This window comes from Pelodiscus sinensis, chromosome 15, assembly GCF_052426305.1.
Source record: "Pelodiscus sinensis isolate ZL-2025 chromosome 15, ASM5242630v1, whole genome shotgun sequence".
In the NCBI taxonomy this organism is placed as follows: Eukaryota; Metazoa; Chordata; order Testudines; family Trionychidae; genus Pelodiscus; species Pelodiscus sinensis.
In genome coordinates, this window is record NC_143066.1 from 40,645,117 (window position 1) to 40,669,271 (window position 24,155).

The window sequence follows — 24,155 nt, forward strand, 5'->3', positions numbered from 1 at the left end:
GGAAGAAAATTGTCACAACCATATATACCAAAGGATACAATTAAAAAGAAGAGTTTCCTGAAAGAAGAATGAGGGTTTTTTGTCTTGGGAGGAGGCGAGATTAATCACGAGACAGGGTTATGAGATGCTGTAAAGATTACGGCTGACTATTGACATTGGATAAGCCTCTAGCACTGGGACTCTTGTAATAACCCGCTTTCAGATGTCTCAAGCTGATTTTTGAGCCAGGACACCCTGGCCCCTGGTGAACTGCTTAACACTGACTCCATTTGTGTGATTTCTTTTTATGGAACATAATAGCTGCTGAGAGGTTAAACCAAGACAAGCCCAGAAAATGACTGGTGCTGCCCTTATATAGTTGATGTAGGCAGTGCTGAGATTGCAGCTCCCACCTGTGTTTTCAGCCTTTGAACTAAGAATCTGAGATAATTAAATTTTATTTCTAGGACTTGAAAGTCATTGGTCCCCCTGGAGAAAAAGCAGAATCCAGGCTAGTGCAGAACATTTTGCCCATGAAGTTTAATGTAAGAAGTAAGCCCTATTTTTAAGAGGAAAAATGCTTCTCTACCCTGGTCTACACTAGGGCTTTATTTCAAAATAGTCACCCCCGCCCTTAGATCAAATGAATAAGCGGCGCATTGACACTACCAAACCTGTTACTTCAAAATAACGGATTGCTCATTTCAAAATCTATACTCTTGCTTTCCTTGGGGAATAATGCTAATTTTGAAATAGTTATTTTGAAATATCAGTAGTGTGGAATTATTTCGAAATAACCACTCCCTAGAGTAATTCAAACTAATTATTCCCCAGTGCTTCCTGGGGCTCTAAGTTGAGGTAGCGCTTCCACATTAATGGAGCCTGCCTCGACTAATTTCAAGGCTTTCCAGTAGTGAGGAAATTTTAGTTTTTTGGAAATAATTTCCTAGTATAGACATGGCCTCTGTATGTGAATAGTCTTTTTGATAGGTCCCAGTTTATTGCCCAGACTATACAAGGATTCAGCTGTATTATACAGAGCTAGCGCTTGGGTGCAGTTCATTGGCACTGGAAATATTTTTGGGGTGGAGGTGCTGAGTTGCACCCCTCCCTCGCTTTAGACCTACTGAGATTGGTTTGCCAACTCTCTCGGACCGGATTCTATTGCTACAAATGATGTCCCGTGTGTCTAGACCGGGACAGTTGGCAACTCTCACTGCTCCATGCTGGGGCCACAGCTGGGAGCAGCTGCAGACCCCTGGGCTGGTGGTGGGACCGTAGGATTGACAGGGCCTGCAGGCTGTGGAGCCTTTTGCAGGGCCAGCAGGCAGCAGGACCCCAAGGGCCAGTGGAGCCCATGGGGCTGGTGGGTGACAAGTTCCTGAGGCCTGGAAGGGCCAGCAGGACCCTGTGAGGAACATCCGGAGGTGCGGGAAACATGGGTGGAAAACCTGGGTGTGCTGCAGCACTTCCCACTCTCCTGCTTCCTGCAATTATGGTACACCTCTACAATGAATAGGGACCACTGGAACAGGGAGGTTCATTAATAAGACAAGTCATACCATGGATGCAAAAGGCAGCTATTACAAAACCAAACCACCAGGGAAGTCTCTCCAGATTGAGGCACAAAGTGGCCATCAGTTCAGGGGGAATTGTGATCAGGACTTGAAGATTTGGGGCGATGTTGTTGGGGGTAATAGCAGGGCTATACAATTAGACTTGTTCCCTCTGCGTCCCTGAACAGTAGAAAGTGGATAAAACCAGTAGAAAGGGAGAATAAATCCAAGAAAATCCCTAAATCCCAAAGCTGTATGTAGGATTCTTATTAATGATCCAGTGCAGCTCATTGTAATAGGAGATGAATACAAAAACATGTTTGGGTCTCAGATTCTCAAAGATTCCCATTCAGTTCTCGTCTGATCATTAGGTACTGCTATGGATCCAGAAAACTAAAGTAACCTGGAAATGCTGAGACTAGGGACGTAAGCAATTAGCCTTTGTATCTATAAGAGGCAGCAGGATGGGGAGGGGGTAGGAGAGGCTGCCATGAAGCAGCCTCTGCTCGTAGTGGCCTGGGCTGGCCACAGGCAGAGGCTGCTCTGTCTGTGGGGGGGTCCCAGTAGGGAGCTGGTCCCCCCCCGATGTAGAGGGGGGACTGAATTAGCTATTAGCACTCGAGAGAGAACTTGCTGTCCCTATGGACAGTTTTCTAAAAACATCCACACAATGTGCAGCAACAGTGAAAAAAGTAAATAAAATGTTAGGAGTCATTAAGAAAGGGATAGTGAATAAAACAGAGAATACCTCTGTGTAAGTTTATGGTGCGCCCACATCTTGAATACTGTGTGCACATGTGATTACCTCATCTCAAAAAAGATAGTATTGGAAAAAGTTCAGAAAAGGGCAACAAAAATGATTAGGGGTTTAGAATGGCTGCCATATGAAGAAAGATTAAAAATACTGGGACTTTTCAGCTTAGGAAAGAGGAGCCTAAAGGGGGATAGGATAGAGGGCTTTATTTCGAAATCATAACTGGTATGGAGAAAGTGAATATAGAAAATTTAGAAGGAGAATATTTACGTGTTCGCATAACAAGAACTAAGGGTCACCAAATGAAATTAATAGGTAGCAAGTTTAAAACAAAAGGAAGTATTTCTTCACGCAATGCACAGTCAACTTGTGGAACTCCTTGCCAGAGGATGTTGTGAAGACCAGGACTTTAACATGGTTCAAAAAAGAGCTAGATAAATTAACTGAGAATAGGTCCATCACTGGTTATTAGCCAGGATGGGCAGGAATGGTGTCCCTCGCCTCTCTTTGTCAGAGGCTGGGAACAGGTGATAGGGGTGGGATCATTGGTGATTCCCTGTTCTGTTCATTCCCTCTAGGACACTTGACACTGGCCACTGTGGGCAGACAGGACACTGAGCTAGATGGACCTTTGGTCTGATCCAGTGTGGCCGTTCTTCTATTCTTAAGAAACATTTTCCTAAGCAAATAACCTTTTGGCTTCTGCAGGATCAGTGAGCTATATCTTCACTGGCTGCACTGTGCCTCTGCAGTCACCAAGTCACCAAAGTGTTGTCTCTGCTTTACACCCATGGAGTTAAACCCCGGCAGGTAAGATACGACCTGGGGGCCAGATTTGGCCCACCATGCCTTTCAATACCATAGGCAAGGAGTAGCCAAAGGGCTCGGAAATGCTGGCTGCTCCATCTTCCTCTCTGCGCTGGGGAGCGTGCGGTGAGTGGAGGAAGTGGGATGCTTAGCACACTGCAAACCCCCCTCCTTCACCCAAACTCTATCTCAGACCCCACACTCTCCAGCACCCCAATCCTCTCCCTGAGCTCCCTTCTGCACTCAACCTCTGTCCAGACTCTGCAGCCCCTCCATAGAAAAGTGTGGCCGTGGACCACTGACCAAAATTTTGGAGTGCCCCCCTATCAAAAATTAGTGCCCACCCCTGAGTTAAATCAAGGATGAATTTAACTCACTGGGTAAGGGGAGCAGGATCTTCCCATGCAAATATGCCAATGCATTAGAGGTAGCTTCCTAAATTCTCCCCGGGAATTTACATCTGTCTAAGACCAGGTTTAAACTAGTTAAAGCTCTAAGAGCCTGAGAATTTTCTTCGTGTTCCTAACATGGTGACAGTGTTAGTTGAAACCTCTCCTGTGCCTACTTGGGCACACTTTGTACTACTGTTCTGCAGAAAGCTCTTTAGGTAGGCTTGCTAATGAATGGCCTATTAGGTTACAATAGTTGGATTCAATTCACCATAGAAACTCAGGTAGTTGTCACCAGCCTGTAACTGATCCAAAAGCTTTGAAACTGCTGTGATGGTCTTGTCTAGTAATTTTCCTTGTTCCAATCTGCTCCTGGCTAGACCCTGTGAAGAAGAGGTAAGCCTTGCATGGGCTGCTTTCACACTGAGAATAACATGATTTTTCTAGTCAGAGAGAATAGCTTCAGAAAGCCAGAAAGTAAATTTTAGGGCAATGGAAAGCCAATTCCCTGGTAAATTAGTGACAAGAAAATTGCCATAGTCAAACTAGAGGAGACAGAAAATGCAGCCAAAATATTAGTTTTAGGGCATCACTTATCCCAAAGTGTGGAGTAAGGTCAAGTGTAGAATCCTATAGGCAACAAAGCAGTCCACAGTCACTCTCTTCCTGTAATACCCTGGGAGGAGGACAAAGCTAAGGAACCACAGGGGTACAACCAACCAGCAAGTTTTGTGCATTCATTTAAGTACAAGGTGTTCTGGATGTATGGCTTTGTTTGTGATGTTACATGTCTATACAATTTAGGCATGGTCCTCTCTCCCCTGAAGAATTATTAATGGCTCCCTTGGTTAGGCAGGGTTTGGGAGTTCTGGTTTAAGTCTAATTTAGGTTGTAAGATTCTTGGAGCAAGGACACTAATTTTATTTGTCTGCAAAGTGCTGTGCGCAGCTATAGAGCTGGCTAAATGAATAGGAATAATTGTAGGAATACCACAGAACCATCAAAGACTGTGCTGGCATGGATGCAGCAGCTGGGTATTATTTTAGGGTGTGCCCTTTCAGAATCTCAGATAAAAATTCACCTGCTAAATACAATAATATTAGGATGAGTCTGAATCTGAAGTACATAAAGAAAATTTTAATCCACAGGTTATGCAGAGCAGTCACGGCATATCAGGCTGTGTCTCATCCAGAAATTGGGATGATGGTCTATAGAAAATAAAGCGAGTCTTTTCTTTTCTAATTCAGAGTTTTAGCCTTTAGCTGGGAGATCCCTGACCATTACTAATTCCCATACAAGTTCTGTTTGCAGACCAAAGGATGGAGCTCACTGTCAAGCCTGGCGCTTCAAATTACCCAGTTACATTGAAATTTTATTGGCAAAGGAGACAGAGGTTTTTGACTTGCTAAAACAGAAAATGCATCACAGGCTAATTGATTTTCATACTGAGTGGGTTTAATATTTAAAGGAAATCTCTCCTGGAATTCCTGTTTTTATTTGTGTCACCACCAGAGGGCAATGAATACACCAGCTAGTGCTCCAAATGAAGACTGTTTTAGTTTCAGGTGGTAAAAAAGAATGTTCTGCTAGTTATGGACTTTTAAAGAAAGGGGGTCTTACGAATTAAAGAGGGTTTCCTTTTGCAATCTCGCTGTGATCTAGCCTGCAGGTGTCTGCTCATGACAACACTATTTGGTTTTGTTTGCATAAGACCTGTCACCAGATGCTATGTTCTTCATAGTCTTAATATGATCATGATACCAGTGAGGGTTTCCTAGCTCCTTCCTAATCTATAGCACCATTGCCATGTTAACTAAGCATGTTGCAGATGTCTGACAAACACTGGATTTCTCTGATCACAAGAGGGAGCAATTCTGTGCTAGCAACCTTACCTTTATTTTTGCTCTTGTCTGCTTTTGGTGCTGCTGAAAGTGAGGTGCTAGAAGAGCTAATCTTACTGAGGAGAGATGCTGTGCAAATTCCTGCCCACAACTCTGCCAGTACATCTCAGTCCTGACTTGGACTGCTGCCTGCTACTTCAGCCATTGGGTCCCCCCAGCTCTGCAGTGCACTTCAGTGCTAACCTGCGGCCGCCACTACTAATCCAGTCATGAGGCCTCACAACTCTTCTAATTCACCTCAGTCCAGAATCACAGCACTTGTGACCACTGGAGATTTGCTCAAGAGCTCCCAGTGAGTTCTTCCGATGCACATCAATTCTACTCTATAGCACCTTATTTTATTCTAGTTCTGGACTCCCTCGTGTCCATTCAGCTCCGCCAGAATGCTGGGCTGCAACATGCTTTGCTACTTCAGCCTTAGGTTTCTCAGAGCAAAGATTGTCAGTCAGTTGGCTGATTTGTGCTAAAATGGAGTACTTTGTGGGGTGAGCAAATGCCAGTCTAGAGCTACGCTCAGACACTGAACCTTCCCATAGCTCAGCATTTCTATCATGACCCAGATCGCTTATCAGCTTCCTCCATTCCCTGATCAAGAAAAATTATATTTGCACCCGGGAATATGACAGCTAGTGCAGGAATCAGCCGCAAACTGGGCAGGATTATGGATGGGGAGAATAATGAGCACAATAGGGACACTCAGATAGACAGCACTTCTAGAGGAGAGCAGGAATGTGCACTGGCCAGTTAGCTGAGTGAGCAATCAGTCACCAGTCTTTGTTGTTAAATGCTGCCTTGTCCTACTCTAGACACCCTTCAGCAGTGAGAATATGTAGTGTAGAAAAAAGAGTGTAGTCAGGAGATAAACACACACAATCCAGGCTCCAGGAGTTAAAGCTGCTGTTTGCTGTTGATTTTCTGTGCCTGGCCAGAGACTGAAGCTGCATTAAAATGGATTAGGGGCACATATGCAGGGTTGTTCTTGCTGTGGCGGTCCCAGGATATTAGAGAGATAAGGTGGGTGAGGGTGTATCTTTTATTGGACTTCTGTTTGTGAGAGAGACCAGCTTCCAAGCTACTCAGAGCTCTTCAGGTCTGGGAAATGTATTCAGCATGTCTCGGGTAAATGCAAGGGGTGCGTATCACAGAAACCGGGAAGGAGCAGAGGCATCAGCACAGAATGAACAGGAACTCCAGTCATTAGCTAGAAATAAGTGAGACATCTCAGACTAGGCAAAAGGACTAGCTCATGGAATGCCAGGAGGAGTTAGTCCTGAGGTGACACATTATGATGTGGCTTATGAAGAGGTGGTATCTTAGTGGGCTGCTGCACAGCTGTATCTTTTACTGGCCACAAGATAATGAGAATTTCAGTTCAGACCTGTACACAACTGGTGAAACATAGCAGATGTGTGGGTATCTTAGGGTACGTCTTGACTGGTTTTTTTCCGGGGTATCCTGGAAAAACCCCACTGCGACCAGGGAACGTGTTTGCTCTTCCACTTTTTTTTGCAGAAGAGCAAACGCGCTCTTTCAGGGAGCCCTGTATACCTCATTCTACGAGGACTAAAGGCTCCTCCAAAAGAAGAGGCTTTTCCGCCATTTGGCCCCATCTAGACAGGGCCAAATGGTGGAAAAGCCTCTTCCGGAAAAGCAATCGGAAAAAGCTACAGTTTAGACCTAGCCTTACACTTTCCTCTGAGACACCTGGTGGAGACAGGATAGCGGACTAATTGGACCTCAGTCTGATCCAGTCTGGCAATCCCTGTGTTTGCTAAATTATGCATGGAATTTTTCATTATTTCACTCTGAGCAATTTTATGCCTGTGTGTAGACAGCTCTGCTAAGAAATAGGTTGTTTTGTGGTATGATAACAGGGCCTATTTTTGCACCTGCAAATACATCAAAAAATTTTTTTTTTGGAAAAACATATCTTTTTGAATGCATGCTAAATGAAAAAAGACCCCCTGCTATTCTGAAAAGCATCTCTTTTGTTATGAATATGTTGTACACTTAATTGAAGTCAGTCACACATCTGAAAAGATCAAACGTTATCCTTTTTGATTAAGAATGAAGAAATGCTTACTGGCCCAATGGGGCAAATTTTCAGGAAAGCCTCAAACCATCCCCTAAAAATAGTGGTGCAGGTTTTTTTATTCTTAGGTATTTGCACACACAATTTTGCATGCCCAATATTTGGAGGAGCAAAAAAATCAGGCATTTCTGTTCAAGATATATTTGTGTTTTCAAAGTGAGTAGTCAGACATCTATCTACTTGACTTAGATACACAAGTATAACTTGCACATAGACAGCATTTTGCACATGCAAACTATTCCACATGAAAAATTGGGCCTGTAATGTGTGTGCAGTCTGTATCTGTGCAGCTAAATGAGGCGGGGATGACAGGGTTTGCTGGGAATTCTCTGTGGCTTGGTCTACACTAGGACCTTAGTCTGAAATAATCCCCTCAAGTTTGAATTGGTAAACGATGTGTCCACTCTACCAAGCCTGATATTCCAGAATAAGCGACCGCGGAATTCAAACTTTGTAATCTTGCTTTTTATGAGGAATAATGCTAGTCCCAAACCTGTAAATCTCAAATAACTGTAGTGTGGACACTCTGGTGCTGCTAATTTGAGGACATGAAAGTTCAAATTTGCAAAATTGGGTGCCCAGAAATCGAATTTAGTAAATTTGAAATAATCTCCTAGTGTAGACATGGCCTGAGAGAACCTGAATTTTCTGGATCTCTAGTCCCATTTCCAGATTTGAGAGGTTCCGATATTTTTCACATAAACATCTCTTTGGGCTGCTTTTCTTATTCAGATTTCCAGTGTCAGTGCTTCACACCTCATCACTATTTCTGTTTCCCTTTGATATTGCATTTGTGTAGAGGGGGGCAAAAGTGATAGTAAAAGCACCGACATATTTATCTTGGGCCAGATTTGTCTCTGGTGCGACTCTGCTGAGGTCCACAATGTTATACCAGGGAAGAGTTTGGCTCCTCGTGCATATGCTGGTTAGACAGACTTGTATAGGTAATGACTGCTGTGGAATCAAGAAAGAGAAGGCAAGAGGAGACAGATGCTTATGAATGTTACAGCAGCGACACATTTATAGCAGTTAACAGATACAATTAGAGATGGAAAAGATCTGCAGAGTATCACAGTCATACCAGAGCAAGGCAGGATTGTTGCCCATGGTGTCCTCTCCAAGGATTTATCCTGTTAAATTTCAAGTTTCCCTAGGAAAGGGGTTCCCACTAGTTCTCTTGATAGACCATTCCATGTCCTTCTGAATGTCACCAATTGGGCAATTTCTGCTGATATTCAGCCCATGTTGGCATATAAAATAGCAGATAGTAATGTTCTGTGGTTCCTAATGAAGTGTAATATCCCTCCCCCCGATTTCTTCCCCAGATCCCAGCTCCTGCCGGTGCCACAGCAGGAGGCATAATACCTTAAAACCTTTTAGCTTGCTAAGCCCAGGGATCCTGAAATGCTGAGGAAGCACAGGAGGAAATCAGAAGAGAGCAGTTTAATATTCAGTCCAGGTTATCACACATTTCCCTGCCTTTCTGCTCTCTCAGCTGTTCCCAGCCCTGAGAATGGCCACTGGTTTCTTTGCATGGGGGCTGAGTCCGAGTAGCAAGTAGGAAACACAGTTCTGATTACACTGTTTAGCCTAGATCTTGGCTTTCATTTGTGTGGCTTGTCTGTGTTCCAGATATGTACTGGTGCATTCCTACCTAGCACAATATCCCTGATTTTCTCCTCAACACAGCTGGTTGCAGGGCCAGGCTTGGACAGAGCTTCTGGTCATTCTCTAGCACTGTATTTCTGCTGCTATCTGTTTTGATTTGCTCATGTGGGTCATGTATTTCTGTGCTCTGGCTTTAATCCATTTTAACTCCTTTCACATTCTAATTCCACTTATAGGTCTTCAGTCTCAGGTCAGCTATTACTGTCTCAGTGAGACAGCTATTACTAACACTGCCGTCAGTTTGCAGTTCTCTTTGGGGTGACAGATTAAAGAGGGGAGGAAAAAATACGCAGGCAGCTAACACACAGCATCTCAAGGGGGACTTCCTCTGTTCTAAGGAGACTGGAACGTTGTTGTAGTGGTAGTCTGTTGGAGGTGAGTGAGGAAAAATGAAACCCTGCTAGAATACATCTCTCTTTATATTGCTGATCTCAACAATTTTACCACAAAGGTGCCTTACATGAGTGTTTTGCCTGCTTAGTCACTATTGTGGGACTGAAGAAAAAAAAGTGTGTAGGCTATTCTTCCCCAGTGAAGTGCACTTTGAATGTTGGACTGTGGATATAGCAGCTGATCAGACCAGGCTACTTGAAGAAGTAAATGAATTTGTGTGGATCAATGGTATTTGCTTCTGAAGGAAACGGATGAGAATGAAGAGAGTCCTGAAATCTCAGGGCTACATACGTGCCCTTTGTGAAAACCTGGCTGGCCTGCCTCGGAGGGCCACAGATTTCTGTAAGTCTTTTCTCATATCAGAGTTTCATATAATTAGAACCGGAAAAGACGTACTGTAGATGGTCACTTGGTCCATCTCCATTTAGCCAAGGCAGCGTTGTTCCCTTATACAGTCACATTATTTTGTCTAGTTTCATTTCACATGGCCAGCCTAAAGGACAACTGTCTCCCTGCTTATATGGCTGTGGTCTGGGGTCTCCAGACTTCCTTTGGGGAGCTCACTTTATAGCCTAATAGACATCCTGATACGCAGTTTAAATTTTCTTTTGCTTAATTTCACACAATTGATCCCAGGCTTATTCTACTCTGAACACTTTCCTTTCTCTCCTCTCCTGAACATTTTCACCTGTCCAACACTCACAAACAGTTGTTATGTCTCTCTTTTAGTTATTCTTGTTGTTTACTTCTTTTAATATTCCTTTGTAAGCCAAGTAGCTATTTGCAGCAGCAGATCCAGACAGTGATTATTAATAAGGTTTCTATAGTAATGGATCTCACTCTCTCTCCCCCCAAACTGTCCTTTCCCCCTGTGCACAAGCTGTTCCATGTCATCCCTGCCAAGAGAAGGAGGTTAGCGATTTTTGTCTTTCACTTACTTGGACTTTAATAGGATATTAAAAATCTTTTAATCTCTTGCTCATTTCCAAATGACAGAATACAAGGAAGGCTCCTCAGGACGTAGGTGAGAAGAGAAAATATAATTTTGTCACTAAAATTGGAATTAGACCAGTCAAGCTAGGCCAATGGTCACTGGATAAAGAACAGCTGAAACGATGATGCCACGGTTTCTTTCACATGTATACTTCTACTGGGGATGAATGCTTCTTAGTGAAGGGGCTGGCAAAGATAAAGGGTGACTCAAAATAGTAGGGAAAAATAAGAAAGAGAAAAATTTTCCGACATACAGAGAGGCACCCCATTCCCTTAGTTTCCAGTAGGACAGGGCTACTCTACTTTGGAAGCCCCGGGGCCACAATGATACTCACATACCAAGGGCTACAACTTAAGTGTGGTTGCATATACATGCAAATATATGTAAATAGCTTCTTTCACACTGATAGGCATGAATACAAAGATTAAGGCAAGGCTGCACAACACGCAGGCCTCATTTAAGTCAGTTCTGCTGATATTAATACAACACAATATTTACCCGATTCCCACCCAGATGACAGTACTTTTAATGAGCAATGACAGTCCATGAACCTAGCTACTAAAACACATATCAACAGAAGACCATTATATTGACTACTTTTTTCTTTTGGCTCCCACCTGCGGGCCACGTGTTGAGCACAACTGCACTGCGGGCTGCACGCAAACAGGCTGTGGGCCACATGTTGAGTAGCCCTGCAGTAGGAACTGGACACTGAGTACACAAATGGGCATAGAAATTCTCGGTGGTTCTCTGGTGACCACCCCTTAGTAGAATCAATATTCAGATGACACTCAGGTATCTGGAATACTCCCCTCTCACCAGCTATCAAGATTGATAGATGCTGGAGTCTGATTTTCTTTTTATTAGCAGTTGTTATTGGAGCTTATTTGGAACTGGGCCAAAGGCACTGGTTTAAAAACCGCTTGGGGTTTGTTACTTTGCTTTTTTGTAATCTGTCGAGAGGCTTTTGGAGTTGAACAGTGCAAAACCAAAAATGCACAATGATCATTGATTAATGATTCATGATGATAATTACTGACAAGTATCCATAAATAATATGTAGTGCAGTTGTAGCAGTAATGGTCCCAGGATATTAGAGAAACAAAGTGGGTGAGGTAATATTTTGTATTGGACCAGTTTCTGTTGTCTCTTTCACCAACAGAAGTTAATCCAATAAAATATGTTCTGTCACCCACCTTGTCTCTCTAATCCTCCATAAAGTATTTTATCCAGTCATTTCAGGCAATTTTTATTTCCTTTGCAATATTTTGATTGCAAGGGCCCTGTCTCTACTAGCCTCTCAGATATGCTGAATGCATATTAAATAATGTGTAATAAATAAATCAGAGAGTAAACAACATCTTCATAGAAAGGTTGGATCCAAGAAGAGGGGGTGAATCTGCATGATGAAAATTATTTAGTGAGTATCAAAGGACAGTTAATGGGTGTGCCTACAAATAGGAGTTTTGCCATTTGTCACCCTCATGCCTGCATCTTTAGCATGAGCTACCAGGCCCCCATTGATTTCAATGGATGCAGAATCAAATCTGTTGTTTTTACTCATGAATCAGGCCTTTCAAACATCATCTTCTTCAATTCTGGGTTTACCCTTCTTTGTACTGAAAGTGGATCAGTGCCACTTAAAGGATGTTGCAGCTTACATGGTCTTGGCCAGACCAGGATGAGTGCAGTGTCACCTCTCCTATGTGAAGCCTATAAATGCTCATCCCAGCTGGTTCTAGAGGATATGGCAAATTCTAAAACAGATACTTTTACAGTCATCACGTAATCTACATGGGGTGCCTGTCTGTGTGTCCGTCCATCTGTCTGAGAGTCTGCTTCTTCAAGAACTCCTTCTAAACGGCAAGAGCTAGGATCATCAAATGTGGTAGGCAGCTTCCTCTTATCCTAACTTAAAGCAAGGTCAGGATTGGTTGTGCCAGGACAATGGGATATACGTGGAATGCGATTGTTTCTCATCAAACAGAAAGGGAAGGCTGTGATAACAGGCACAGTTATACTCATGGACCACGGGGGGGCAGCAAGCACAGGGGACAGTTATACCCCAGAATGACTACAGAAGGGCAGCAAGTGCCCCAGCCTCAGGGAACAGCCACTGGCAGGCAGCATAGCCCCTGCCACCCCGGCCTGCGCAGGGGAGCAGCCGCCGGCCATCCTGACTCCCTGTCCTGAGCCCCCCACCCTTTCCTGTGAGTCCTCCACTCCCCCCAAGCCCATACCCTGACTCCTGCATCCTCATCCCCTGCCCTGAGCTTCCTATCCCCTACTCTGACTCCTGCAGCCCCACACCTTCAGCCTCCTGCCCTGAGCCCTCCACATCTCCAAGCTCCTTCCTGACTCCTGCATCCCCACATCCCCAGCCCCCTGCCTTGAAGGACCCAAGCAAGGCCAGTAAGTCTTCTAGTGTAAAACATTTGTTATACATATTGTTCTTTTCAATCCTTTTTGTCCTGGCTTTTAGTGTGACATTAGCAGCAATGATAGTTTCACTCATGGGTAAATGACAGTTAATTTGCTTCCATAGGAAAGGGGCTGGGTGGCTGACATTTAACAGACAGGCTGGACAAGGGAGATGCTAGCTCATACTAGGGATGTTAAATTGCGAATAACTGACTAATCGAATAGTTGATGCATTTTGCCTTTGAAGTAAGGCTGTTGCTACACTTCAAAGGCAAAAGTGTCACGTGGAGCCCAGGGTCAGTGGGTGGGGGAGGCAACGGGGGACTCCCTCGCTGACCCTGGGCTCCATGGGCGCTGCTGCTTTGAAATGCCATGGGGAGCCCAGCGTCAGGCTCCTCGTGGCATTTCAAAGTGGCAGCATTGCACAGATCCCAGGGTCATCAGGGAAGTCCCCAGCTGACCCCGGGCTCCACACAGCGCTGCCACTTTGAGATGCCACATGCAGCCTAGGGACACCACAGCTGGCCCCGGGCTGCACGCAGCGTTTCAAAGTGGCAGTGCTGCATGCAGCCTGGGGTCTGGTCCCAGGCTCCATATGGCGCTGCCACTTTGCAGTACCCCCTCCGCTTCCTCTCCCTTGCTGCCTCTTGCTGATAGATGTAGCAAGGGGGGAAGCAACTAGTCGACTAGCCTGTCGACTATCCGATGAGCATTTGCTTATCAGATAGTCGACTAGTCCTTCACATCCCTAGCTCACACTATGTTAAGGATCAGGTCTGTCTAATCAGTTAAACTTGCTCCCTGGTTCTGATTAAGTTAGTGCCCCAACAACATTAGAGGAGAAGGAGAAGGAGCAGTTTGTAATGAGGGATAAAAAAGATCTTCGCTCCTTATCATGGGCATCTCCTTTCCAAAGGGATGAGAACTCAGAGCAGACTAGAATTCCCACCAGATAGCATCCTACATAGATAACAATGGCTGGAGCTAGCGTGCTAACTGTATAGGAAACAATTTCACAACTTTTTTCTTCCCTCCCTTTCCAGTTACAACCATGCCAGCCACCAATCAGGGGTGGCCTGAAGAGTTTGGGTTTAAGATAAGTGGGGATGGTCCTTGCTACATCCTTGCAGTAGAAGAAGGCAGCAGTGCTCATGTGGCTGGTCTGCAGCCAGGAGACCAGATCCTGGAGATAGAAGGCCAGCATGTTTCCTCCCTGAACTGTGAGACGCTCATCCACCTGGCCAGGCAGTGTGAGAATGTGCCTCCCAGCATTGGGGTGGTTTCACGCATCCAGCAGATGGATATCCACCCTGGCCCCGATGGAAAGTTTGGCTTCAGTCTGATGTGTAACAGCGGCAGCCCCCTGCAAGTGGAGAGTGTAGCCCCAGATTCGCCTGCTTTGGGGTATGGAATCAAACCAGGAGACTATGTGCTGGAAGTCAACGGGATCCCAGTGAAGCTTAATGAAGCAGCAGCTGCCTTGATCAAATCCTGCCAAGGCAAGGCCCTGAGACTGGGGCTGCTGCGGTTTGGGCGGGTGCAGCGACGGACCAGCAGCGGCGTACGGGGATGCATGCAGGGCACCGATGCCATTCACCAAGAGAGGAAACAGAAGGCGCAGGAATTCAACAAGAAGGTAACGCCAAAGGTGCCAGGTCTGGGAGTCAGGGGACTTGGGACCCAGTTTGGTTCTGCTTTAAAACTATGTCAATCAGCGTGACCCTAACGGAAGTCAGTAGAGTTACAGTGGGATAAAAGCTGGGGGAATGAGAGTGGTATCAGGACTCCTGAGTTCTGTTTCCAGCTCTGCCATTTGACTGACTGGATGATGGCCACAGGCAAGTCACTTCCCCTTTCTGTGGCTTAGTTTCCCATTATTTTTCCAGCTGAGGGTTGTGAGAATTTACTATATATTTGACAGCGTTTGTCTGTCTGTTTGTTCAAGAACTCCTAAGCGGTAAGGGCGAAGGCCACCACATTTGGCAGGCAGCTTGCTCTTACTATAACTTAAAGCAAGGTCAGGTTTGGGTTGTGCCAGGAAAATGGGATGTGCCTGGATTGGGATTGCTTCTCAGAAAATCATACAGAAAAAAGAATCACCAGGCAGGTGAAAGGGGCTGGCTGGGGGTACTGCCCTCCCATCTGGAACTGCCCCCCCTGAGTCTCCCACCCCCACAGGCACCCTTTAGGAAGGGTGGAGGGGGAGCTGAAGCTCCCCTCCATATTTGTATGGGGACATTGCTGACTGTTCCCCTTCATCAGGGAGCGAGGGAAAATGCACCCGTTTGCTACCCTCCTTACTTTGGCTGGGGAGTGTAAGGGGCAGATGAACCTGGACCTGCCACAGCTGGGGGATATGCACTCTTTCCCTGGTTTTGCCCACTGCAGCTGAAGTGGTGATGGAGAGGTGCTTTTCACCTGGCCCCAAGCTGCTGCGGTGAGAGAGGTCTGGAGTAGTCTTCTCTCCCCAAAGTAGCCAATATACTGAACCCCTCATCTCCTGCCCCACCCCAGAGCAATGATTTAAATGAAGCATGGACATTTTCATTTTATTTTCCAAAAAACAAAAATTAATTGAGTTAAGGATCCGAGCAATGCTGGGTAAGTCTTCTAACGAATTAATGTTTGCAAAGGGCTTTGAGACCTTTGGATGGAAGGTGGAAAAGAAGAGCCAAGTCTTATTAATTTTTCATCATTAAAGCATAACTGTTTTCAGGCAATAATCTGTAAGGCCAGATACCCTTCTCTTGAGTATCTAAATATTCATTCAGAGTTTTATCATATCAACCTTTTAAAAAATGTAGCTCTTACTTTGCAGCAAAGGAAAAAAAATCAAAGTAATTACAGCGTCATTGTGTTCCTGATGGTTACACAGTGGGTAATTTGCCAAACTCATCACCTCTTGCTAATTATAAATTTGATCATGGTTGTTTCTTTAATCTTCTGACTTTCCATTTCAAAGTAACCTTTCAAAATGTGGTTATGAAATCACCAGGTTGTGCTTGTTGATCCCCAAGCTGATAAAAATCAAGACATTAGTGAAGAAATGTGTCATTATCAGCAGAATCTCTCTCTGCAGTCAAGCTTTAAATTAAGGGTTCACAAATATGCATTTAATGTATGATTCCAAAGGCATTCCCACCACATGTTAGACAGATACCCCCTGATTATTGGGCATTAACAAATGGATGAAGATGTTGGTCTGTTTTATGCTGTCTCGTACAGTTGGATTACAGCACAGTAAATATTTCTTAGAGGATTGTCATTTAGATTCAGGAAGCAAGCACACTAATGATGTTGGAAAGGGCTCTTCCTCATGCATCCTGTACCTCTAAGGCCAGCGGGACCATTCATGGAAATGGAGGTTAATGATGTGAATGGATAACCAGGTGATGCTTACTGGGTACCAGTTAACTGGTACATGGGAGCATCTTGGAAGCACCCTCCTACCCATGATTTGCCATGAGCGGAGAGCTGCTTCAGCCCCACAGGGGTCTGGAACAGGAGCTGGCTGCCCCATACACGGGGGGGCAGGGGGGGGGGGGGCAGGAGCAGAAGCCAGCAGCCCCAAGCATAGGGGGACAGCAATGGCAGCTGGCAGCTTCAAGAGCGGGGGTGGGGGCTTGGCAGTGGCAGCCCCATATGTAGGGGGCTAGCAGCCCCAAGCGAGGCAGAGGGTGGCAGCCAGCAGCCCCAAGCACAGGGATAGGGGGACCTGGAGCAGGATTCTGCTTAATCAGTTAACTAAATAAAGCTTAACTGATTAGCTGGGATTTTACATCCCTAGTGAAGATGTGGTTGCTGTGTCTCTAATCAGTCTGCACTGCTTGCAAGCAGTAACCCCCTCCACACACTTTGTTTCTGTACCAGCTCAGCCAGCTGCTCCCCAGAGTGCTTGAGTGGAAATGAGTGTGCAGAGCTTTATGGGCTGTTGTTTCAGGAATGAGAATGTAATGGCTCAGATGTTTCAGTAGCCTAATTTGCAACAAGCTGCAGAAAATAATAAAAGCCATCCTTTACCAGTAAATACTGCTTCAGTTAGAGCTGCTGGTGCCAGAGGTGGGTGGAATAAGCCAGGAGAATGCTTGGGATGCTTATCTGCATATTACCTCAAATGCATTAGTAGCTCACCTCTGCTTCACAGTATCATTGGGGTCCACATTTTGGTCACAGGCTAAAAGGTTTAAGGGAGCTGGGGGTAGCACTGAGTTCCTGCTGTGTGTTCAGGAAGCTTTTCCTACACTGAGCTCTAGATCATTATCTTATTTGTTTCCCTAGACCAGAGGTGGGCAATCATTTTAAAAAGGGGCCACTTCACAAATTTCTGAAGTCGTTCCGGACTGCCCTGGAAGGGGCGTGGCCTCGGGTGGAAAGGGCGGGGCCAGACAACTTCTCATGCTTCCTTGCCCACAGTCTCTGATTGGCCTGGTGGTGGGGAGTGGGTGAAGTCTTTCCCCACACACCCTCCACTGCCTAGAGAGAATCGCCAGCTGTTTTAAAACAGCCAGTGGATCCCGCGAGGTGCTGCAGCGGGAGGAGACCTCGCATGCTCCTCCTGCCCCCAGGCCAATCAGGCCTCTCCCCACCTGCCCCCAGGGTTGCCAGGTGTCCGGTTTTGAACTGGACAGTCCAGTATTTGAGCTTTCTGTTCGGGAAACAAATTGAGAAGATATCAATGTCTGGTATTTTCTAACTAAGATGTACTGTAGATTGTGATATGATGTCATGTCAAGTGTGTCCGGTATTTTTGTTGAAACCATCTGGCCACCCTACCTACCCCTGTCTTACCAGGGGGATGCGGCGACTAGAGAGAACCACCGGTTGTTCTAAAACAGCCAATAGTTCCTTCTGATGCCGCATGCCACTGGCTGGGAGCGGGGAGACTTGGCGCGCTCCCTGTCCCCGGGTCTTGATTGGCCTGGGGGTGGAGGAGTGGCAGGGCGGCTGCAGGGTGGGCTGGAGGTGGCCCATGGAGCCCCTTTTCCCACCTTGCCCTAAACTGACAGCACTTGTGGAGGGGGCTGGGTGATTCAAGTGGCAGCATTGGTGTCATTGTCATGGCTGGCCATGCTGTGAGCATGAACCCAAGCCCTCACTGAATTATCCCTGACCTGGGGGCTCGAATCTGCATGTAAACATTCCCAGTGACTGAATCACTGATCCAGGATCTGTTCCTTGTGTGGTACTGGATTGCATGTTCCAGTCTGGCCCACTCGGGAGTGGACAGGAGAATTGACTTAGGGATGTGGATCTAGTTTCCTCGCATGTTGTTCTTTGTTTTTTGACGCTTCCATTGTACTGGGCAGCTCCCTGAGCTCTGTGGCATGGAGGCGGGATGAGGTTTTGTCAAGACATAGTAATGAGACTTAGGCTTTCAGTTCTGGGTCACCCTCTGCTGTTGTTATTCACTCAGCTCTCAGACGCGTGACAGGCACTGCACAGACAATTGTAACAACAAAAAAACCCACAGATCCTGCCCTGAAAAAATTACCATGTAAATTGAGGTCAAGAGGTTGGTGGCTGTTGAGCAGTGAATGAAGTGGCTGTTCCCAGTCCCCTTCCCAATGGTGGGTGACCACATTACTGTTTGCACCATTAAGCCCCATTGTTGGCAGTCTCAGCAGAGGTCAAGGGCTGAACGGAGCATGGAGATGAACATCTCTCTGATCTTTAGTTGTAGCTGTGGGTTAGAAGTCACTGGTGGGGTGTTCTATAGGTACCTTTGGCTGTCCAATGATGATAATCCTTTGGCTGCCTGCTTGCCTCTGTGTATGTTGTACTGGCCCCACACAGAGGACCCCCAAACACCACAAAATTGGATAAAAATCAAAGGCACATGGCCATATTTATTGTAAACGAAGCACAGTCACAGCTTCCCCAGATCTGGTGTCTACAGTTAGACTGAGAATGTGTGCCCTGACAATGGACTCGACACAGTCAGAAGCCTGGCATGTCCCTTTGTGGGGAGGAGAGGAGAGGGGAAATTAGCCAGAGGATGTGGTGTAGGAGATGGACCCATCCCAGCTTTCTTCTAAGCAGGGGAATCTGTAACAGGCTGCATTGCTGGATTTGTTGCTGTAGCTGGTAGAGGGCACCCAGGATTCTGACACAGAATTTTCATTACGTGACCAGGTTTTGTAATTTCTTTTTGAGCCAAATCCTGATGTCCTGACTCAGGAAAAACTTTCACCCCAGGATCTGGCCCACAGAAAACACCAGGTTTATTGTAACACTGCTCTGGTACTGGCGAGGAAGGAGCATGTGAGTCTGTATCCTGTGTAACTGCTGCCTTTACTGCTCCAGATTTAACAACCTTGAAATGTCTGCTGCTTCTTGGGAATTTCAGTAGTGGTCATGTGAAGGCTTTTTCAAATTGGCAAGTACCTTGTGGTTTGTGATATAGGTTAGAGACACCTGTGAGAAGTGACTTCGGAGAACTTCAAAGTGGAACAAGGACCAGGAGGCAACAACTTCTTTTCCTTTTCTTATATAAAGGTCTCTGTCTCCAGCACGTGGCACTTCTCAGATGGGTTTTATTTCTGCTCCTTTTAGGTAGCTTTGTGGAGTGGAGAGAGCCTGGTCTAAGGAAAGGTGCACTCCCTTTTTATGCAGGACAAAGAGTGAATAAGTTCTTTGGCTGCTAAGTCCAACTGATGTGTGTAATGTCTGCAGCATTTGGGGGTCACTACTTGGACCACAAACCCCTCCATCAATGGAAAAGCAACACAAGAGGAATAGGAGGAGGGGGCTCTTAGACAGTTTTCTACTTGCTTGGCATTTGTTGTATCTGGAGAACACTTGCCTACCATGCAGACTCTCTGAAGCAGTGATGGGCAACCTAGGCTAGTGAAGGCCACATGAGTGGTCCTCCTTCATCTCACTGGGCCACAAGATTGTCATAACCAAGACTGTTGTCCTGGGATAGGGTAGTTTTGCTAACTGCACTCGTATACCCAGAATTTGTGGGGTGTGGTGATTGCACTGTAGCAGTGCTTAGATGGGATGCACGTGGTTTTCACAGTCAGTGTTGCGTGTAACCAGCATGCACCTCACTTCACGTACCCTTACTTTACACGTGTGTCGCTTCAGCAATATTGGTAGGAAAAAAAAGATGCGGACAGAAACCAGCAGAATCTGGCAAGCCTGCAGATGGTCTATGGTAAGCAAACCCACCAGTGCTCTGAAGTAATGCATTCCAGGGTGGGCAGAGGGCTCCAAAGCCAGCTAGCACAGCAAGTTCCCGTCTTCCAGGGTAACTGTACTAACAGAGAGACCAGAGTAAGACCTTGACCTTTCCTGCTTGTACCTATTGATGCCTCCTGTTCATTTATATATTAGAGCTGGGATCTTTCAGACCTGTCTTGGGGTGTGTCTACACTGCACCGTTATTTCGAGATAACTAGCGTTATTTCGTAGTAGCAATGTGAGCATCTACACAGCCATTCTGTTATTTTGAAATAATTCTGAAATAACGGGCAGCTTATTCCAAAACCTGTAAACTTCATTGTACAAGGAGTAACGTCTATTCTGAAATAGCTATTTCGAAATAAGGCGTGTGTAGACGTTCCACTGCTGCTATTTTGAATTAGCCCCTCACCAGGGCCATTCTAAGTAATTCCTCCCCGGTGCCTCCTGGGGCTCTAAATCGAGATAGCACATCTACATTAGGGAAGCCTGCCTCGGACTAATTTTGAGGCTTCCCTGCAGTGTAGATGTGCTATTTTGAATTAAGCTATTTCAGAATAACAATTCTGGAACAGCTTATTTCGGAAATAGCCGTGCAGTGTAGACGTACCCAGGGTCATGACCCGCTTGAAGGTTCTGCTATGGGTCAGAGTATGTGTGACTGAGTGATTGAAGGCCAGCTAAGATGCACTGAAGACTAGCATCAAGACTCTTCATTAAGGTAGAGAAAGGGAGTTCATAATCTCAGTCACAAAAGCGTGATATACTAGCAGTGGCACACAAACCAGAGACAGGGAACCAGACTGGGCCCTTCCCACTTTCTGCACCAAGACAAGAGTGCCCCAAAGGTGAATTTCCTATTTTTCTGCAGCATTTCAAGAATTGATAGCAAGAAAATGTCACTCTGTGTAATCAAGCAGTAATTAAAGCTAGAGGGTCGAAACAGAACTGCTCAACTGTGTCATATGCCCTACACTGCAAGTGAAGGTTATCTGCGAACGAAGGTTCTGTGCTTCTGAAGTAGGAACATTTTTAATTCTGCCATTACTGTAAAGTTCTCACTGACCATGGCAAAAGATAATGACAGTTGTGAAGTGGGAGGGAGCCCTGAGTTTGTGTCACTAGCATCTAACATGATTATAAAGGGTAGGTTTGTTTGCTTTTTAAGTAAATTGTTTCTTCTCTTTTGGGTTGGTCCAAGTATCACTAATATGTCTGTGTTTCTGGTGGTTTCATTTCTGTTGTGGTTCATGCTAGTTTCTTCCTCTGTAATGGGCCTCTTGTAACCACTCCCACACAGGTTGACGAAATTCTCGGAGATCAACCAGAGGTAAAAGAGAAAGTTTTCACCATTTTGAAGCATTATGCGGCAGAGCGGAAGGTGGAATACTTGGCTTATACCCTTTCCATGATTCTCACCAAAGAATCCCATCAACTTCTCATTGACAATATCAGGTACAAAGTTGTCAGTAACCATAACATCATGTGGGTATTTAATACATGGGGCAGCTAAATGGTGAGGTGAAAATGGATGAAGGGAATTTTGGGCCCTAATTACAGAGATAGTTCTGCAACCAGCAGCATCAAGAATCTTTCACTTTCTTGATTTGGGAACTGTAAGACACGCACAGTGACTCAGCTGAAGCGATATTGTTTTGAATCTATCAAAAGAAGCAGACGCCTGACTGAGGCCAGATCAGCTTTACTAACTCACAGCTGAGACTACTAACTCACCATTGCACAAAAACAGATTGCCACAAGCTGACGTTTATACATTGTTCTCCAGGGACCTGATCAGAGGTGAGGTCAGTAGGAAATCTTCTAGCACTTTATGACCGTGTTTGTGGCCCCACTACTGGGTGGAACATTAGACCTACTCCAGGATGTTTGTGTCACTCATGCTAGAGCCCCCTGGAGCTATAACTACAGCTAAGTGGAGTTCAAGTGAGAGGGTTGTAAACTAGAGCAGAAGGGCCTGAATTCTTTCCTGTGTGAAGTTCATAAAGGTCACAGATTAGCCATCAGGACACTCTCTTTTGACCCACTTGCAACAATTTCTGCTTACAGATCTTAGGCTCTTTGTTCGAGTCCCAGCTACAGGATTGTACAGAACACATTTGCATGGCAAGTGCATTCACTAGGTAGGGGAGTCCACTGGTTAGATATGTGTGCCCTAGCACAGGTGTTTCTCAACCTTTTTTTATGAAGTACCCTTTAAAAAAAATTACAAGTACCCCCTTTAAAAAAAAGTACAAGTACCCCCAGTACCTACAGTTTTCAGACACACACAACTTTTTTCTACCATTGCAACACATTTGTTTAAACAACTTAATTGTAGCTGGGCGGGCGATGAAATTTTTGGGTGTAAAAAGTACAAAGATAATAAAGCGCTGTAAAACTTAAAACAAAAATTCAGTTTTCTCGAAATTTCAGTTGTGTTGATGTACCCCTCAGACTTCTACCCCTGAGGGTTCTCGTACCACTGGTTGAGAAACACTGCCCTAGCACATGGGTATGTGTCATGCATAACTCTGCTTGCACAGGTGACGTTTGCTGTGGCTAGTGTCAGTTGAGGGATGAAATTTGGAGCATCTGGTATTGGCCACTGTCGGCAGATAGGACACTGGGCTAGATGGACCTTTGGTCTGACTAAGTATGGCCGTTCTTATGTTCTTATGTAAATCTCCCATAGTTGAGTTCACAGAAATATTCTGGTTAGTTGCCTTCCTTGGTGAGTCATTCATCTACCAACAGCCTTTTAATTGGATCCCTTTTTGAACATCATTTGAAATAGAATCTAAATTAGTAACAGAATGTCTGGAGAGTAACCAGGAAGATGATGGAAAATAAAACAACATCCACAATTAGAAAACTGGAGATAAATTAGGGCTCAGTCAGGGTGGTGGTGGATTGATAAGCAGGAGAGGCAGATTTCTGGGTGGGAAGACTGGGGACCGGAGGGTGAATCAGAATGCGAGGGAGCAGCCAAGACTTTATTTCTGCCAGATTGGCCGGCAGATTTTTACCTTATGCCCATCTGCTGCCATTGCGGTGCTGCTTCTGAGCTGCTTCCCATGCCCTGGGATGGGATGTTGCCATTTCTGTGAGGCAAACAGATGCCATGGGCCTGGGAAACACAAATTAGTAGTTAAGTCTATTCAGTTGAGCCCCTTTCCAGTGCACCAAATTCATGACGCTCTTGTAAGGAAAGAGGGAAAGACTCCCTCAGGAGCCGTGGTTATAGAGCAACTCCTATGTGACTATAGAAGTCTAGAATAATAGATTATTAGCAATAGAAAATGGGTCATGTCCCATTCAGGATTCCTCTCTGCAGTCTGCTTCTGTGCTTTGCCCATGTGTCTGGCTGCCTCAGATGCTTCCACATCCCTGAGGAGACTGTTTTGTGGCCTAATGATTCTGGGCTTTATTAACAGGGGTGTTGTGAGCAAGACACGAGAAGTTATTCTTCCACTCTACTCTGTGCTGATTAGCCCTCGGTTGGAGTATTGTGTCCAGTTCTGTGCACCGCATTTCAGGAAAGATGTGGAGAAATTGGAGAGGGTCCAGAAAAGAGCAACAAAAATTATTAAAGGTCTAGAGAACATGAGCTATGAGGGAAGACTGAAAGAACAGGGCTTGTTTAGTTTAGACAAGAGAAAACTGGGAGAGGACATGATAGCAGTTTTCAAGTACAGGCAGTCCCCGGGTTACATGGATCCGACTTACATCAGATCCCTACTTACAAACGGGGTGAGGCAACCCCGCACTAGCTGCTTCCCCCCAGCAGACCAGGGAGACGCGAAGCTAGCGCGCCCCCCCCCCCTCCCAGCAGACCAGGGAGACGCAGAGCGGCTTCTCTCAGCAGACACCTCAGCTTGAGAATAAAGGACTGAGGAAGTGAGGTGTGGGAGAAAAAACTGAGCTCTGGAGAAATGTTTGGCTAGAGTTTCCCCTACAATATGTACCAGTTCCGACTTACATACAAATTCAACTTAAGAACAAACCTACAGTCCCTA

The 24,155-nt window shown here is 45.5% G+C and overlaps 1 protein-coding gene across 2 annotated transcripts in view; it reads left to right on the top strand.

Moving 5' to 3' along the window:
* Positions 1-2,115: 2,115 nt before the first annotated feature.
* Positions 2,116-24,155, top strand: part of GRID2IP (Grid2 interacting protein) — a 103,490-nt gene continuing 81,450 nt past the window's right edge. For both annotated transcript variants that reach the window (XM_075899867.2, XM_075899868.2), the window contains exons 1-3: positions 2,116-3,099; positions 13,998-14,590; positions 21,440-21,594. In XM_075899867.2, coding sequence (XP_075755982.2) covers positions 14,006-14,590; positions 21,440-21,594 — 740 coding nt within the window. In that variant the 5' untranslated portion in view covers positions 2,116-3,099; positions 13,998-14,005. The remainder of the gene's footprint in view (positions 3,100-13,997; positions 14,591-21,439; positions 21,595-24,155) is intronic.